Raw genomic sequence first — 18,340 nt, 5'->3', positions numbered from 1 at the left:
CCGAGTTTGTGTGTTTTGTCTTTTTTCCATTCTTACGAAATAATACACAAATTATTGACAAATATATCTCTTTCAAAATATCACAAATAGACCGGTACCACACCTCGATATCAGCAACAGCAAGACAGGTGTGGGACAAACCAATATATATATATATAGAGAGAGAGAGAGAGAGAGAGAAAGAGAGAGAGAGAGAGGTGGGGGGAGAGAGAGTATAAAAGGAATAAATCTCCACTCTCCTCTTCGTTATCAATTTTACACACACACACACACACATATAAATATATACGCGCAGGAATGGCTGTGTGGTAAGTAGCTTGCTTACCAACCACATGGTTCCGGGTTCAGTCCCCCTGCGTGGCACATTGGGCAAGTGTCTTCTACTATAGCCTCGGGCCGACCAAAGGCTTGTGAGTGGATTTGGTAGACGGAAACTAAAAGAAGCCCGTCGTATATATGTATATATATATGTATATATATATGTGTGTGTGTGTGTGTGTGTGTGTTTATGGGTCTGTGTTTGTCCCCCCCCCAACATCGCTCAACAACCGATGCTGGTGTGTTTACGTCCCCGTAACTAAGCGGTTCGGCAAAAGAGAAGGATAAAATAAGTACTAAGCTTACAAAGAATAAGTCTGGGCTCGATTTGCTCGACTAAAGGCGGTGCTCCAGCATGGCCACAGTCAAATGACTGAAACAAGTAAAAGAGGAAAAGAGAGTATATCTAGCTTTCGGATGAGAGAGAGAGAGAGTAGGGTATATATGTATGTATACGCGCACACGCATGTGCGTGTCCGTGATAAACGAAGTGTCGTCTTGATGAATCAAGTGCTAATCTATGAATCCCGTGGGTGCGCATGTACAGAACCCAAGAACACTGTTTTGCTGAGGTCCCTACAATGCAACCCTGGATGGATCTTCCTTTGATTCAAATTGTTCAATTAAATGAACAATCTACTCCTTAACGTAATTCTCAGGCACAATATGTGGGAAGGTTGAACCTTGTCCGACGGTCTTTTGTGCAGTTTCCATCTACCTAATTTCGCTCAGAAGATTTGGATCGATCCGAGGCTAGAGTAAAAAGGCTTTTACCAAAGATGTATTGGTAGGAATCATTTATGAGCGGACATTTGTCCTTATTGATGATTCCCACACTATTTATTAGCCCCCTCCACGTTCGTTTTAATGTATGTATTGGCATCGCTTCCATGTATACATATATTTGTATTTTATCCTAATGTATTTAGCTAGATTTACCAGTCTTCAAAGATCGGCTGTTTTTTTTTTTTTGTTTTTTTTTAAACCTTTGAACGTGGAGCTGAGATGTGGAGACACTGCCAATGACACTTTTTACTAATGGACAATTTTTCAGATTTTTTTCAATTTCTTTCATATATTTCATCAAATATCTCTTTACAGATCACGAATCAAATATTTATAGTAGTGGACATAAAAACCGTACCTACAGGAAATACCGGAAAAGTATTGCAGAAGCAAAACATATCAATTCCACTTTTTGGGGTCGATAATTAACATCATGGAATGACCATGAAATTTAATTACGCAGTCAAAGGGTTAATATTGTATTTTCCCTTATATTGATAAATCTTATTGTAATTGTTCGTTATAAATAAAATGCGTTTCGTTCTACACTCTTGTTCGTTGTGTTTCATCTTCTCAGCCCTCTCGGCACCTTTCTTAATCAACGCCAGACACCTATCTCAAACGAGGTCATTAACAAATGATTGCGTTTTTAAACATACCAAGAGGTCTTTGTTCTCTTCTGTGTTATAATCAACTTCACTTATTTCCCTAACCCTAACCCCTCTCTTTATTTGATATTATAACCTTTCCTTGCAGCAGGTCAGGCACCATGCACTGACCGACTGAACCTTTCATCATTGTTTTCTTTTTCTTTTTTTTCCATTCATTATCTTGCTTTCTTTACAGTACCTATTCACACATCAATATCTTTCCTTTTCTTAAGCCTTCACAGCTCATCTTTTCTTTATCTCGTCCCGTCTTACTTCATTACCTACCTCTTTCTCCCCACATATATTTTTTTATCTTTCTCACTAGCTGATAAAATTCTTATAATCCCACGTTCTCCTTTTCTTTCTACTTCACAATGGCCTCTCCTTTACTCTTTTTTCTCATTCTTTCTTTCTCTAATTTCTTGGTTCAGCATGTATACTCGGAAATTATTCCTTCCTTCGCATCTGCCACGTGCCCTTGAAGATACTTAGATACCATGTTCATCTGCCACCTGCCCTCATGAAGATACTTAGATACCATGTTTCATGTATATTAATACCATGTTCCCTTATATATTTTTCTGTAATACTTCTTTACACACAATTATATAGTATGCGTAATAATATCCACAATTGACAGGATACGTCGAAACAGCTGTAAAGATAGGATTATATCAGGCAATATTATCTAACAACTTATATAAATATATTCCATACATAAACCTATGATTGTTTGTCCAGCTCTCTTAATTGATATTCGATTGAACTCTTTCTTCTAGCAAACTCACCTTTCTCTGGTGAACCTGTTTTTAGCAAAAAAGAAATCGGGTTTTAAGATTTGAACTGTCCGAGTACTAAATTGCTGCCAATCTATTTTTGCATAAGCATCCTCATATCCACTATACATATACAATTATAGTTATACATACATGCATACACACATGCATATATAACAAGAAAATGACTAGACGGCTCAGTTGAACTGTCCGTTTATGTTCCTTTATTATATTATACACTGCGTAATATGTGCAGCGTTTCGTAGTTGCATAAATGGATTTGTGGGATGCTTAATATTATTATAAAATGGCTAACATTGCACTGTCCGCTATATCGACCGGTTGACTGGTTGTGTGTGTTTATGTATTCTTCCTGAGTACCCTGCAAACCAAATATATATGTTGGAACGCTACCAAGTTAACAGCCAGGATCATCTCTTCACCCTTATTCGTTCCTTCCACTCTTCGTTCTTTCGTTCCCCCTCTCTCACATTCCCTTGCCTTCTTTTCTTGCTCACTTTCCCTCCTCTTTTCACTTCACTGTGTCCCTGTCATTTTTTCTCGCCTCTCCTTAATTCTTTTGTCCCTTTGCCTCTACCTCTCTCTCTTCTCCTCCCACGTCACCGGTGTTCGTCCAAGCCTGATCTTTCTTTCTTGGCCTGCCATTGTGCGTGCAACATCGACATTCCTCCCTGTGTCTGTGAAATCTTGTATCCCTGCCGTAAGGCTTTATTTCTACACACGCCAGCTTAATTTAATTCGTCCTTAGTCAAAAGACAGCTGTTGTTATGTCCTGTTATTATTTTAATTTTTATTGTATTTGTGTAACATTGTTCATTTTTTTTCTGTCTCTGTTTTTGTATACATTCGCTGCTTTATTCCACAGAATCTAATGCTCTTAGCTTAGTTTTTCCTTGAGACTGGCCAGATTGGAGCAATATCGAGAATAACCAGCCGAAATTGCAAAGATAATCTGGATCTCGACTGAAGAAAGAAAACTCCGAATGACCTGTCCTTGTTTTCTTTGTATCGTCTGTCTGTATGTTTTGTTGTCCCTTTCTTGTATCATCTGTCTGGATGTTTTGCGTTCTTGTCCCATTTTGTATTATTCATATATACACACACACACACACACAAACTTACTATCAACAAAAGTCAGGATGCGCCCTCTTAAAGCCTAGCCAGGCTCATGGGCCCGGTTTCCCGGTTTCAATGGCGTATGTGTTCCCCAGCTGGACGGGACGCCAGTCCATCGCAGTGTTACTCATTTTTGCCAGCTGAGTGAACTGGAGCAACGTGAAATGAAGTGTTTTGCTCAAGAACACAACGCGTCGCACAGTCCAGGAATCGAAACCACAGTCTTTACGATCATGATGCTGACACCCTAACCACTAAGCCACGCGCCTCCACGTAGTGAGACATTAGGATTCTCAAAACCAGAAAGGAGAAAGCTAATTCGAAGACTACAGATTCAATCCATCCTTGGAACTGTAAAAATCTGTAAAACTTTCCAGAAGTTTATCGTTTAAATATATATGAGCATGTCTAGATATGTAACTATATGCATGAGAATACATACATAAAACAAAACATATAAATCTGCACATATACATACATAGAAACAAAAATACCCTGCTGTTGATGTTGAAATTCCAATAAAGGAACCTTGGATCTAGGTTAGAAACCGGTTCTTTCTCTATTGGCAAGAAATCTTGAAATAAAACTGAACAATCACATACATACATACATACATACATAATACATATAGACAGACAGGCATACAGAGAAGAGAAATTGTGCACAGTTGTGGCAATTAGCTGCCCAGCGGATGTTAACATAAAACTGGAGATCAGTGAAAAAGAGAAAACTTATGCTGAACTATTGAGAAATCTGCAGTTACTCGATCCAGATTACAAGTTCCGGTTTATGCCTGTAATTATTGGGGCACTGGGATATGTAACACACTGTCTAAATACCAATCTTGAGAAATTAGGCTTCTCAAAACCAGAAAGGAGAAAGCTAATTCGAAGACAACAAGATCCAATCCATCCTTGGAACAGTAAAAATCTATGAAACTTTCCAGAAGTTTATCATTTGAATATATATGAGCATGTCTAGACATGCAACTATATGCATGAGAATACATACATAAAACATACAAATCGGTACATACATACATACATACATACATACATACATACATACATACATACATACATACATACATCATATCCTGTTGATGTTGAAATTCCTATGAATCTAGGTTGAAACCGGCTTTTTTCTCTATTTGCATGAAATCTTGAAATAAAACTAAATAATTACATCTATTTATATGTGCAACCATTGTGTACATATACATGCATGCATACGTAAACCTACATGCACCTCCCCCGCTCTCCCTCTCTACACGCACTTGCGTGTGTGTGTGTGTGTGTGTGTGTGTGTGTGTGTGCGTAAAATAAATACATGGCACCTTGGGCAAGTGTTCCTAACTATAGCTTCGAGCCGATCAAAGCCTTGCGAGTGGGTTTGGTAGACGGAAACTGAAAGAAGCCCGTCGTAAATATATGTGTGTGTGTGTGTGTGTGTGTGTGTGTGTGTATGTCTCCCAACCATCACTTGACAACTGATGCTAGTGTGTTTATGTCCTCGTAACTTAGCGGTTCGCCAAAAGAGGCTTACGAAGATTTGTTCGACCAAAGGCGGTGCTTCAGCATAGCCGCAGTCAAATGACTGATAGAATTCCTAAGCGCGTGCGTGCACATGCAACATAGAAAAAAAAAAGAGGGAACGCGAGAAATATCTAAATAGAACAGGAATCAGACCTATGTAATGTACGTATGTATGTATGTATGTATGTATGTAATGTATGTATGTATGTAATGTATGTATGTATGTGTGGAAGTAAGGGAATAGTTACTGGTGGCGTCGGCGGTGACTGATGCTGCGCAAAGGAGTGAACTGAGAATATCGAGGCGTTGTTTAACCTATTTTGTTCATCCATCTGATAAGCATAGCGACGACGACGACGATGACGATGCGGATGATGCTGATGACAGTGATGAAGATGCTGATGGTGATGGTGATGACGATGTATTGCATTGATAATATCTTGGGGTTTAATGGCACTGGGACAACAACAGCAGCAATAAAAACAATGTGTTCACTTCGAACAAATTAATAGGCAGCGATGTCAAATTTAATGTCTTCTGATGATAGCCTTGAAGTAGGAGAAAATAGGGGTACCGATAGGCGTATATGCATGTGTACTAGAACATATGTGCGTGTGTGTGTGTGTGTGTGCTGTGTTTAATATACACACTCACGAATACATTTAGAAGACCTTAATACTTTTCACGTACGCATAGGGCTATGCCTAATTAATGCATAACTCATTTTCTCTCTCTCTCTCCCTCTCTCTCTACACACACAAGAATATACACATGCATACAAATAACTATATATATATATATGTATATATATATATATATATATATACACACACACACACACATATATATATATATATATATATATATATATATATATATATATATATATATATATATATAGGCTTACAAAGATGTTGGGAGGACAAACAGACACACAAACATAGACACACACGTACATATATATTTATATACATACATATATACGACGGGCTTCTTTCAGTTTCCGGATCTTTCTGATTTGACGGGCAACAGTTTCCGTCTACCAAATCCACTCACAAGGCTTTGGTCGGCCCGAGGCTATAGTAGAAGTCATTTGCCCAAGGTGCCACGCAGTGGGACTGAACCCGGAACCATGTGGTTGGTAAGGAAGCTACTTACCACACAGCCACTCCTATATAAATGAATATATATATATATATATATATATATATATATATATATATATATATATATTCTATAATTACAAACAATTATAATCAGGGGTCAGCTAATTGCTTCACCACGTTTATTATATATATATATACATACATGCATGCATACATACGTCCATATACACACGCATGCACGCGTGCATACATGCAATGCACATTATCACAAGATAATGTTTCTGCATCAGTCACTGGTTGCATACGACTCTGCAGTGATGTGGTGAGTTGAGAAGTAGCTGACAGTTATGGTAAATTATCGTCGTTGTTGTTGTTGTTGTGTAGCCCTACTTTATAAGCTTTATAAGCTGACCTATATAATCATTAACGACAATCAATCCATGATACAAAACCGGTCGACTAGAAACAATAGTGTGATCCGAGAGACATTTCAAAGATAATTCTAGCAAGTCGACAGACCGTGTAGAACAGGCATGGGCAGCGTTTTTTCGAGAAGCGGGCCACATGAGACATGGATCATTATCAAGCGAGTCGCACTATTGTGTGTGGGGGGGGGGGGATTCAAGGTGATCTTTTGTTGGCGTGCAAATTCAGACGGTCATGTGGCTTGCAGTTTGCTCATGACCGGTGCAGAAGTAGTGCTGTCTTAAGAGGCGGACGAGTTTGCCGAGCAGCTACCTGAAGGGACTACGGGTTTAGGTAGTGGTGTGGACAGGGCCACAGGAACGGTTTTCATGAATGCAAAATTTCAAAAGAAAACAAATAAATAGAGTAATGATAAATAAATCAAATATGTCATGCTTTCCTTCTAATATCTGTGTTACTTAGGGTTGCTGGCAATCCATAGTACGCCATGGGTCTACAGACCCACTGTTAAACTATACATGCTGTGGGTTACAGCATGCATTGTGGAGGTGCAATGGCCCAGTGGTTAGGGCGGCGGACTCGTGATCGTAGGATCGCGGTTTCGATTCCCAGACCGGGCGTTGTGAGTGTTTATTGAGCGAAAACACCTAAAGCTCCACGAGGCTCCGGCAGGGGATGGAGGCGAACCCTGCTGTACTCTTTCACCACAACTTTCTCTTACTTCCTGTTTCTGTTGTGCCTGTAATTCAAAGGGTCAGCCTTGTCACACTCTGTGTCACGCTGAATCTCCCCCGAGAACTACGTTAAGGGTACACGTGTCTGTGGAGTGTTCAGCCACTTGCACGTTAATTTCACGAGCAGGCTGTTCCGTTGGTCGGATCAACTGGAACCCTCGTCGTCGTAACCGACGGAGTGCCAACCAACAGCTTGCATATCACATCGCCTAACGAACCTTATAATTATTTCTTATACTAGGCGCAAGGCCTGAAATTTTGTGAAAGAGAGCTCGTTGATTACATAGACCCCCCCCCCCCCCAGTGCTCGGCTGGTAATTATTTTATCGACCCCCGAAAAAATGAATGGCAAAGTCGGACCGCGGCGGAATTTGAACTCAGAACGTAAAGAGCCGGAAGAACTGTTGCTATGCATTCTGTCCGACGTGCTAACGATTCTGCCAGCTTGCTGCTTTCAAAGAGCCTTATAACGTTAAGATGGCAGAAACGTTAGCACGCCGGGCGAAATGTTTAGCGGTATTTCGTCTGTCTTTACGTTCTGAGTTCAAATTCCGCCGAGGTCGACTTTGCCTTTCATCCTTTCGGGGTCTATAAATTAAGTACAAGTTTTCGCACTGGGGTCGATGTAATCGACTTAATCCCTTTGTCTGTCCTTGTTTGTCCCCTCTATGTTTAGCCCCTTGTGGGCAATAAAGAAATATGATGGCTCTGTGTATAGCCCCAATCTCTTCTTTCGTCGACTCGATTGCCTAAGTAACAGTCTGATTTTGGTAAAGGTGATTAAATTCAATTAAGTTCTGCTCCAGTGTGCTAATGACGCCATTTCCAACCGAGAATCGAACTCAGAGAAAAGAAATATGAAAACAGATGACCGCGTAAACCGCATAGGTCAAGACCTCGATTATTGTTTCATATGCTAGCTTATGCAACCTGAGAATTTATTTCCTGTAAGAAAAAGAAAGGAGTTTTGAAAGTTGTGGCTATTATGCTTCTGTTTAGGGCAAGAACATAAACAAAAAAAAGAGACTTAGCTGGGATTCGAAACCGGAGCACAAAATCAGTTCGCCGAGAAGCGTAACATCTTTCTTTCTCTCTCTCTTTTCTCTCCCACACACACACTCTTTTTCTCTTCCTCTCGTACACGACAATAAATAAATAAATAAATAAATAAATAAATGCGATCGATCCAGCGAGGAAAACCACGTGGTCACTCGACCTGTTAGAAATAACAGACAAATTTTCTGATCACATTCTTGCCTCTTACACACACACATTAATTACCGGTGAAGGCTGGTTTCTCGAGTTAACCTGGGTTTCTTGCCATGAAGGGTATCTTCAAACCCTATATATATAATATAATACAAAGAATATATATGCATGTATACACACATATATGTACATACTTACATCTACATGTGTATATAGATGCATATCAGGGTACAGGACGTTAGAACAATGAACTACAGACAACGGAACGAACACATAGGAAAACAGATAGCCACTTGGAATTAATCCTTCGTCAGCTGCCTCTATTCGAACTAGACGTTTCGAAGATATATATATATATATATATATATATATATATATATATATATATATATAATACAAATAATATGTGAATATATGCATATATACGTACATGTATGTACATGCCTACATCTACATGTATATATAGATGCATATCTGGGTACAGGACGTCACAAAAAAACGTAGACAAAATGGAAAACAGAACATAAACAGAGCACAGAAAACACACAGGCCACATAGAGAACATTTTCTTCATCAGCTGCCACCATTCTAAAACTAAGCGTTTCGAAGTGTTAGGGAAGATTTCTAAGACGATATAGCCCTAGTTGTGTTTACGTTACAAAAAAACACAAAGGTAACACAAATAATATTGGCTAATACAATTTTTTTTTTTAAATACAGTGTATGAGGATCTAGTCTTTAAAGTTGTGGTGGAAGCAACGAACGTGCTTCGGTCTTATGAGATCTTATCAGCGTAATTCTATTCAACTGGCACGAATTATAAAAACGATATAGCTATATCTCAGTCAGTCGACTTTTCTCAACTCATGAATGATAATACAAATATGTGAGACCTTCCTGTATGTGTATCTAGGAAGCTGGACGCTCCCCTGGGGTGTTTCCTCTATATTTTATTGTTGATATTTATAGATATATTCATAACAAAAACAGACACGGTGGTAACATTTGGAATACCTTTTGATCATACATCACGGATGACCACAGCATATATATATATATATATATATATATATATATATATATATATATATATATATATATATATATATATACAAATAAAAGAAAGGTGCAGGCAGGCTGTGGTAAGAAGTTTGCTTCCCAACCACAAGATTCTGGATTCAGTCCCACTGCGTGGCACCTTGGGCAGGTGTTTTCTACTATAGCCTCGGGCCAACCAAAGCCTTGTGAGTTGCTTTAGTAGACGGAAACTGAAAGAAGCTCGTCGTGTGTGTGTATATACATATATATGTGTGTGTGTGTGTGTCTGTGTGTCAGTGTTTGTCCCTCCACTCCCACCATCCATCGCTTGACAACCGATGTTGGTGTGCTTACGTACCCGTAACTTAGCGGTTCGGCAAAAGATACCGATAGAGTAAGTACTTGGCTTACAAAGCATAAGTCTTGGGGTCGGGATTCTTCGACTAAAGGCGGTGCTCCAGCATGGCCGCAGTCAAATGACTGAGACGTGTAAAAGAGTAAAGGACGGTGATGATGATGATGATGATGATGACGACGACGACGATGATGATGATGATACTTGCACACGAAGTCTCCCAAGTTAATAACACCTTCTTTTTTTTTTTTACATGATGCAGACGTAGTATAATCTCAGACAAATGAGAATCGAAACCATTTGTAGATGGCTTCATTAATAAGGAAGTTAACGGTCACACGTCAACTCCCGCCATGTAATCTTTCGGGTGGAGAGAGAAAGTTAACTGACAGAGATACGACCGAAATTGTTTTGTTAGCGGTTACAATGACCCTGCAATCCAGGGAGACACGGTAACAGCGAAGGACGCCACTATCTCTACGTAGAAATAACAGCTAAATATCCCTCGTGTTTTATATACACTTAAGAAATTAAGTTTACACTGTGCTGAAGAAAAAGACAGCATAATCACAGCTGAAGTTCCTCTGATCATAAGTTACTCAATCGGCGGGTTGAACGCGGGCTTCGACCTATTTGTTTGCTAGAAATAATAGGAAAATCTTCCTCGAATCCCAAATTCCTACCGTTTTGAAAAATGGGGTGAGGTAGGGTACAATTGATAATGTAATCTTAGATACTACTAAAAGACAGGTTGCTCACGGCTGGAATGAGTTTGTTCATAGGTTTAGTCGGTCAGTGTTGATTTGAGGCCAAACAGCAGCGAAGAGTACGATTGACCAAGGAGGCGGAAATCTCTACACGAGCTAACCTGCTAGAAAGAGCAGCTAAATGTTGCACATTGGCTAATATGGTCTTATGGCTTGAAAACAACGCTGGGTGATCACGGTTGGAGGTCTTTCTGTTCGAGTTGGGAAACTAAACAACAATAATAACGAATATAACAATGACAATAACCACGATAACTCGTCCTGCTAGAAAGGACAGTCAAATGTCTCTTTAATCTCATCAAGATAGTAGTCTTAAACAAAACCCATTGAATAATGCGGTCCTATATGTGCTGTCTAGAAAAGAGACAAGGTGGTCACGGTTGGAATGCGTTTGATCATAACTCTACTGGGTCAAGAATGACAGGAGTTAAACAACAACAACGCGAACCAAAGACTATAGCCTTTAGGTGGTCGCTCGATCTGCTAGAAACAGCAACCAAATATTCCTCTAATCACATACTACTTTCTCAAACAAGGCAGGTCACATGTGCCGGGAAACGAAAAGAGAGGACAGTCACGGTTGGAACGCCTTTGATCGTGTTTCCTCAACAACAACAATATTTGTCTCAGTTTGTCCTCCGCCCCACACACCCTTAAAGTGTACTGAAATACTACACTATGGTGGTATTCCCCCTCTGTCTGTCTGTCCGTCTCTGCCTTTCTCTCTCTCTCTCTGCAACGCCTAAATGAATAACGGTTTGGTTTGACATTAACATAAGGCAGATACAATGTGTGTGTGTGTGTGTGTGTGTGACAGAAACAGAAAGAGAAAATAAGGAAGAAAAAGCTGAAATAACTTGATCTTCAAAGAATTTCAATGGAGAAACGAAAATAAAAATTAAAGAGTATATTCATCATTTTATCTTTATATACTTATGTGCGTGTATATATATATATTTGTATATATATATATATATATGCATATGTATATAGTGGAAGCCGCTTATTGTGATCACTTTGGGACGGAACCCTTAGACTACCAATAACAGGTCGACAGTATCAAGCAGAATATATAACAAAATCCTGTGTGTGTTTCGGACCCACTAATTTTTAATAATAATAACCGATTGATAACATTATTCGTAATTATAATAAGCAGTTTCCATTGTAAAGATATACATACATACATTTATACATACATATTCACGCACATATATGCATAAATATATACATATGATGCATATCTATATTTATACACATATATACATATGCTTACATATAACACACACACACATATGTGCATGTGTGTGTGTGTGAAAGGGGGGGGGGGGTGAACGGATTTTCTTTAATTATCATCATGTTTATAATAATAGTGACATAAGCGAAACAGTTTTATCACCTGGGAAGCGAAACCGGCTCGCAAACTCAGTCGCAAAAACAAAACAAAATGAATGAAAAGAAATAGAACAAAAACAATAAAAAAATCAACAAATCCACCCTAGCCCACCTCCCCAAAATGGTGAGAGAATCTTGTTGGCAAAGGGTTGGGCAGAAAAAATGAAATGTAAATACAATTCAAACATCTACGACAGTAATGAAAAGACGATCCAACGAGGGAATCTCTGTGAGATCACTTCACCTGCTAGACATAGTAGCTGAATCGCTTTCAAATCAAACTACCACCAGGAAGGACACACTGGATAATTACTCCAAGATTATACATATATTATGTCTGGGAAAAAAATCACGGGGATAGTAACAGATGGAAGATCTTAGATCAGAGATACGTCTTCTCAGTCAGGCCTGACCGAGGGTTAAACACCACCAACAAGCAGAAAAACTGTGTCAACAAGGGAACTTCTTTCACGAGCCAATAATGTGGAGCCTTTTTACGCCTTATCTCAGTCTGCTAGAAATAGCAGCCAAATGTTCGTTAGCTCAAACGGTATATTAATATAGTCTTGGAGCTAAATATATTCTGACTTGAAAAATAAGACAGGGTGATCACCGCTGGAATGTCTTTGATTATAGGTGTGTCTGCGATGCGGACCAGATAGAGGAAAGGGGACTATACAACGACGACGACTCGATTCTGCGATAAATAGCAGGTCGTTAGACGTGTTTTAGAAATAGCAGTCAAATCAAATATCCCTCGAATTATAATCGTATCATTCTGAAAGGAAATAAAGACGAGGCGGCTCTTCTCTGATTACAGGTGCGATGTTCTCGATCAGGCCTGACCAGTGACCAAAACAACAAACGATGACAACACCAGCAACAACAGAAGCAGTAGTAGTAAAAAAAATAACAAAGAAAGCACCATGTGGCATGTGACTTACCCAGAAAATGAAGTTGAATGCAAACATCAAATATTTGATGCAAGTATAACATCCTCCGAGACCCATGTTGCTGATTTTTTGTTCGTTCTGTGTTTTGACTTTTTTTTCACACTAAAATTTCTCCAAACTAGCAACAGTGGCTACGATGACAAGTAACAAGTAATGGATAATAGTAGTTACTTTATTGTAAGCTTGTTGTGGTTGTAATTATAGGTGTTTTAGTTGTTGTTGGTGGTGGTTAGTATTGTTTTGATTTTGGTTGGTCACTGGGAAAAAGGTTTTAGCGATATATGTATGTGTGGTTTGGTGTGTATATGCAAAGATGTCCTAGTCGTTAGTAATGAAGTAGAGGTGAATGCGCGCACGCCTGCTTGGATATATAGTATATGTAAACTGCGAGTGTTTCGAGGAAAGAGAGGGAAAGAGAGAAAGAAAGTGACTGTTTATATATGTAGGTGTGTGCGTGTACGTAATGAATGGAAAGAGAGAGAGAGACAGACAGAGAGATACACGTACACAAACCGTAAATGAATTTAGACCAGAGAAAAACAGAGAGAGAGAGAGAGAGTGGGAGAGTATAACAGTCACACAGAAAGAGGAAATGAATTTAGACCAAAAGGAGAGAAAGAGTATAAGCGTAAGAGAGTGATTGAGTGGTAGTAAGAGAAAAAGAGATAAGGATGAGGTTGTGAGATGGTGATGCTATATATAAAAAAGGTTTAGTGAGGTTTGGTTTTATTGGATGGCAACTGGTGATGGTATCGACGGTGGAGCTACAGCCTGCTGTTAGTGTTGGGAGAAAGTGTGTGTGAAGAATGCGTGAAGGAGAGAGAGAAAGAGAGAGAGAGAGAGTAAAAGAATGTGCAGCTAGAGTAGGAGGGAAAGTATGAGAGAGAAATGAAGTGAGATTGAGAGAGAATAAGAATGTTAAGTAATGGAGGAGGGAAATGACGAGAAAGAGAGAGGGAGGGAAACGTGTGAAAGGGAAAAAGTGAAGGAATGTGATGTGTAGGAGGTGCAGAGTGAGAGAGAGAGAGAGAGAGAAAGAGAGAAGGGGTGAGAGAGATTGAGAAAGAATATTAAGAAATACTCGCGGAAAACGGAAAATAGGGGGAAAGAAAGTGAGAGAGTGGAAGAAAGATTGGGTTATATAAAAGGGTTACTATTTATAGGGCAGGAACAGCCGTTAAGAAAGAGCAGTTTACATTGAGGAAGAAAAGAGGAAACTGTTAGGAAGAAACTATATTTGTGTGGGCTAGTGAGGGAAAGAGATAGATAGACAGAGAGAGATAAGTGGGAGAGAAAGAGAGAGGGATAGAGAGAAAGAGAGAGAGAGTATGCTTAAAAGGAAGGTATGACCGAATATAATAAAGTCAGTAAGAGAGTGACTAAGTTGATTGAGTAATAATAAGTACGTGGTAAGGGTGAAAGGGTTGAAGGAAAGAAGTATTAAAAGGAAAAAAAATGTGTGAACGGTGAGGAAGAGAAATAAGGAGTTAGAAAACTAGATAGATAGATACATTTCTTTTATTAGCCACACAGGGCTCAACGAAGATGGGACAAATACAATGTAGAGCTTTTCTTTTTGGGAGGGGGAAGGAAGGGAAAAAAAAAAAGAAAAAAAAGCGGTGGTGTCGATCAAAAGGGATCGTAGGAAGGGAAAGAGGGGGAGGTAGTTAGGTAGGTAGGTAGGTAGATAGATAGATAGAAAGGTAGGTAGATAGATAGATAAGTAGGTAGGTAGGTAGGTAGGTAGGTAGGTAGTTAGGTAGGTAGATAGATAGATAGATAGATAGATACATTTCTTTTATTAGCCACACAGGGCTCAACGAAGATGGGACAGATACAATGTAGAGCTTTTCTTTTGGGGAGGGGGAAGGGAAAAACAAAAGGGGGTGTGTCGATCAAAAGGGATTGTAGGAAGGGAAAAAGGGGGGAGTTCGATCAAAAGGGATCGAGAGAAGAAAAAAAGGCGATCAATAGGGATCGTGTATCACAGTAATGTTCTCGTGTAAAAAGAGGGCAGGACAGTTTAGGTTTAGCCGTGGAAAGAAAAGCCTACGGAAAAGACCACGGTAACCTTGGTCAATATTGTCATTGCAGGAACTATAACAGTAAGTGACTCTCTTTTGCCTTTTTTTTTTTTTTTTTTTTCTTGGATTTTTTCTAGTTCATAGGGTTATGCTCAAGATGGCTCCGTCGTTCATACGTGCCATCCTTGCTACATTCACCCATCTTTTTTTGAAGCATTCACTAGACAAGACTTCCCTTTCTACTCTCACCTTCCTCTTCAGGTGATACTTGAAGAAGTTGATGAGAGATTGCCCAGAGAGGAAAGTCTTTGTCTCTAGACCTTTCAGACGCGTCCACCATAAACGTTCTTTCGCCATAGCCACAAGTACGATGAAAATAGCTCTTCCTTCCCGTTTAAAGGAAGGAGGCGCGACAATATTCACGATAGACTCGGCTGATAGACCGACTCGTCCCACACGCGATAGCAGTTGTTCGACGTAAGCCCACAGCTCGGAAATGGTGGGACACTGTACGAGTGCGTGCAGAACGGTTTCGTCGCTCTGCCGGCATCTCGGACAGGTCGGCCCCGTGTTTCTCGAGCCATGCCTGTAGAGCTTATCCCGAACGGGTAGTGCTTCTCGATAGCACTGCCAGGCCAGGGATCTCTGGAAGTTGTCCATAGGTCCTGGCCCGAAGGTCGTCTTAAACAGGCGGGTCAGGTATTCCTCGTCGACGCCCAGGTTCGCCCCGAGATCGTCGTCGTACCTTCCCTTCACTAATCCACTATAGAAAGCGTTAGTTGTGATGCAGTCGCTCAAGGTTGACCCGGGTTGTTGGAGTTGCCGGAGAGCAACGCGACACTCGCGGTGCCATTCGCCCTTCCTCGGCCTCTTCTTGATCCACGACTGCAGTTCGGTCATGGAGACAAGCTGCGGGAAAGCGCGCCGCACAAACGGTGACATAGATAGAAAGGTAGGTAGATAGATAGATAGATAGAAAGGTAGGTAGATAGATAGATAAGTAGGTAGGTAGGTAGGTAGGTAGGTAAGTAGATAGATAGATAGATAGATAGATAGATAGATAGATAGATAGATAGAAAGGTAGGTAGATAGATAGATAGATAGATAGATAAATAAATAGATAGAGAGAGAAAAGAGAGAGAGAGGGGGAGAGAAAGAAGGTATTAGACCAAGAAATAATGTTATTGAGAGTGAGTGATTGAATAAAGGGTTGACTGAATGAATAAATTATGGGAGTCAGATGAAAGAGAAGGATAGGTAGATTTTAATAGAAAATGAAAGAGAAACGATGAATAGAAAAAAAACTATGGTGGGACGAAAGGATCAGAGCAAGTAGGAGATGGGGGCTAATTGCAAGTTAAGAGAAAAATGTGAAGAGAAATAGGGAAAGTTTAGCAGAGGATTGATAGATAGATAGATAGATAGATAGATAGATAGATAGATAGATAGATAGATAGATAGATAGATAGAAAGAAAGAAGTAATCAAGGGAAGAAGAAAGTAAAATAACTAAATAATAAATGAATGAATAAAAAGGTATGGCTGAGTGGAGTTTCTTTCGTAAATACGTAATCTTGGGTTCGATCTCTGCGCGGCAGTTTGAAAAGTGCCTTGCGTTGACCAGCTGGTATTTTGGTATAGCGGAAGTAGTAAGTCCCAACCAAATTTTTATTAAATTAAAATAACACTTGTAATAAAGAGAAAAACCAGTAGTTTTCGTGATAATTCTTACCAAGAAAGACAAGGGGAAGAATTCCGAAATAAGAATTAATTTAAAATTGAGCTAGAGAGCATGCTGTGTCGAGTGAACCTTTGGCATGTACAGTGATAACTCCGGACGTTTTTCGGACTAGTTAGACCTCTTCAACAATGCATAGTTTTACTCGTGCTCACTAGAGCTTTGAATAATTGAGATGTTAAATTATTTTGAATGAAAAACATTCACCGATTAAGCAACTTAAAATAAGGATTTAGACAAGATTTTCCAACTGTATCTTCTGCAGGAAAAACGTATTCGTAAGTGGTAGCTAATGTACTTAATGAAGACAATGACAAGGGGGATAACTCCGAATCCTAAATTGATTAAAATATTTGAGTGCGGAAAAAGGGGAGAGAATTTGATCATTGCTGTATACGGTAACAGCTTTGGACATGTTTCGTTCTTATACTGATGAGGCAATTTAAAACAATGGAGAATATATACGGATGTTTACATCGGCGTGAGTAAAACAGGTACAGTCGTGCGGTTTTATTAAATTATCTCCCTTTACTCGGATGTCCACTTCGCAACAATGCGTCTTTCGAAAATGATGTAAATGAAATACTAAAGTACAGGAACCAAAAATAAAAAAAAAAAGAAAAGGAAAAGAAAGAATAGAAAGACTAAAAGAAAAGAACTTGGCGGTGGTACATCAGTATGACCGTCGTCCAAAAGTAGTGCAAACATAAAACAATAAAAAGGCGGGAGAGAGAGAGAGAAAGAGTGAAAGAAGGAGTTTGTGTGTGTGTGTGTGTGTGTGTGTGTGAGAGAGAGAGAGAGAGAGAGAGAGTGAGAGGGAGGGAGAGATAGAAGATAGCAGAAAAGAGAGAAGGAAAACGGTAAATTAATAATATATAAAGAACCACACAGAATCAGATGCGGTTTGGTAAAAAAAAAATAGACAGAATGGAGATATAGAGAGAAGTCATATGACTGCAATAGAGATTGGTAGAAAGAAATAGAAAGACAACGTTAGAGTGAGGGCGAGAGGGTTGGTAGAAAGAAATAAGGCGCGCGCTTATGTGTGTGTGTAAGCGAGAGAGAGAGAGAGAGGGAGAGAGAGCGAGAGAGAGAGAGGGAGAGAGAGCGAGAGAGAGAGAGAGAGAGGGAGAGGGAGAGAGAGCGAGAGAGAGAGAGAGAGAGACTGTGTGCGCGTAAGTGCGTCTGTCTATCTATCTGTTTGTCTGTCTGTCTGTCTATCTGTCTGTCTCTCTCTCTCTCTCTCTCTCTCTATCTATCTATCTATCTATCTATTTATCTGTATGTATGATATATGCATAAAGAGAACATAGATATATAGTGTTTATGTGCATATAGTGTATACGTGTTTATGTACAACTTGTGTGTGTGTATATATATATAGAGAGAGAGAG

General features: G+C 39.5%; 1 protein-coding gene across 1 annotated transcript in view; it reads right to left on the bottom strand.

Moving 5' to 3' along the window:
* LOC106877224 (CD9 antigen) overlaps positions 1-13,573 on the bottom strand; it is a 181,151-nt gene extending 167,578 nt beyond the window's left edge. Inside the window, exon 1 of the mRNA XM_014926084.3 lies at positions 13,177-13,573. Within this exon, the coding sequence (XP_014781570.1) occupies positions 13,177-13,242 (66 nt within the window). The 5' untranslated portion in view covers positions 13,243-13,573. The remainder of the gene's footprint in view (positions 1-13,176) is intronic.
* Positions 13,574-18,340: the final 4,767 nt, after the last annotated feature.

This window comes from Octopus bimaculoides, chromosome 5, assembly GCF_046866305.1.
Source record: "Octopus bimaculoides isolate indiv1 chromosome 5, ASM4686630v1, whole genome shotgun sequence".
NCBI lineage: Eukaryota > Metazoa > Mollusca > Cephalopoda > Octopoda > Octopodidae > Octopus > Octopus bimaculoides.
The sequence above is the reverse complement of the archived record's forward strand: the minus strand, read 5'-3'. Positions and strand labels throughout refer to the sequence as shown.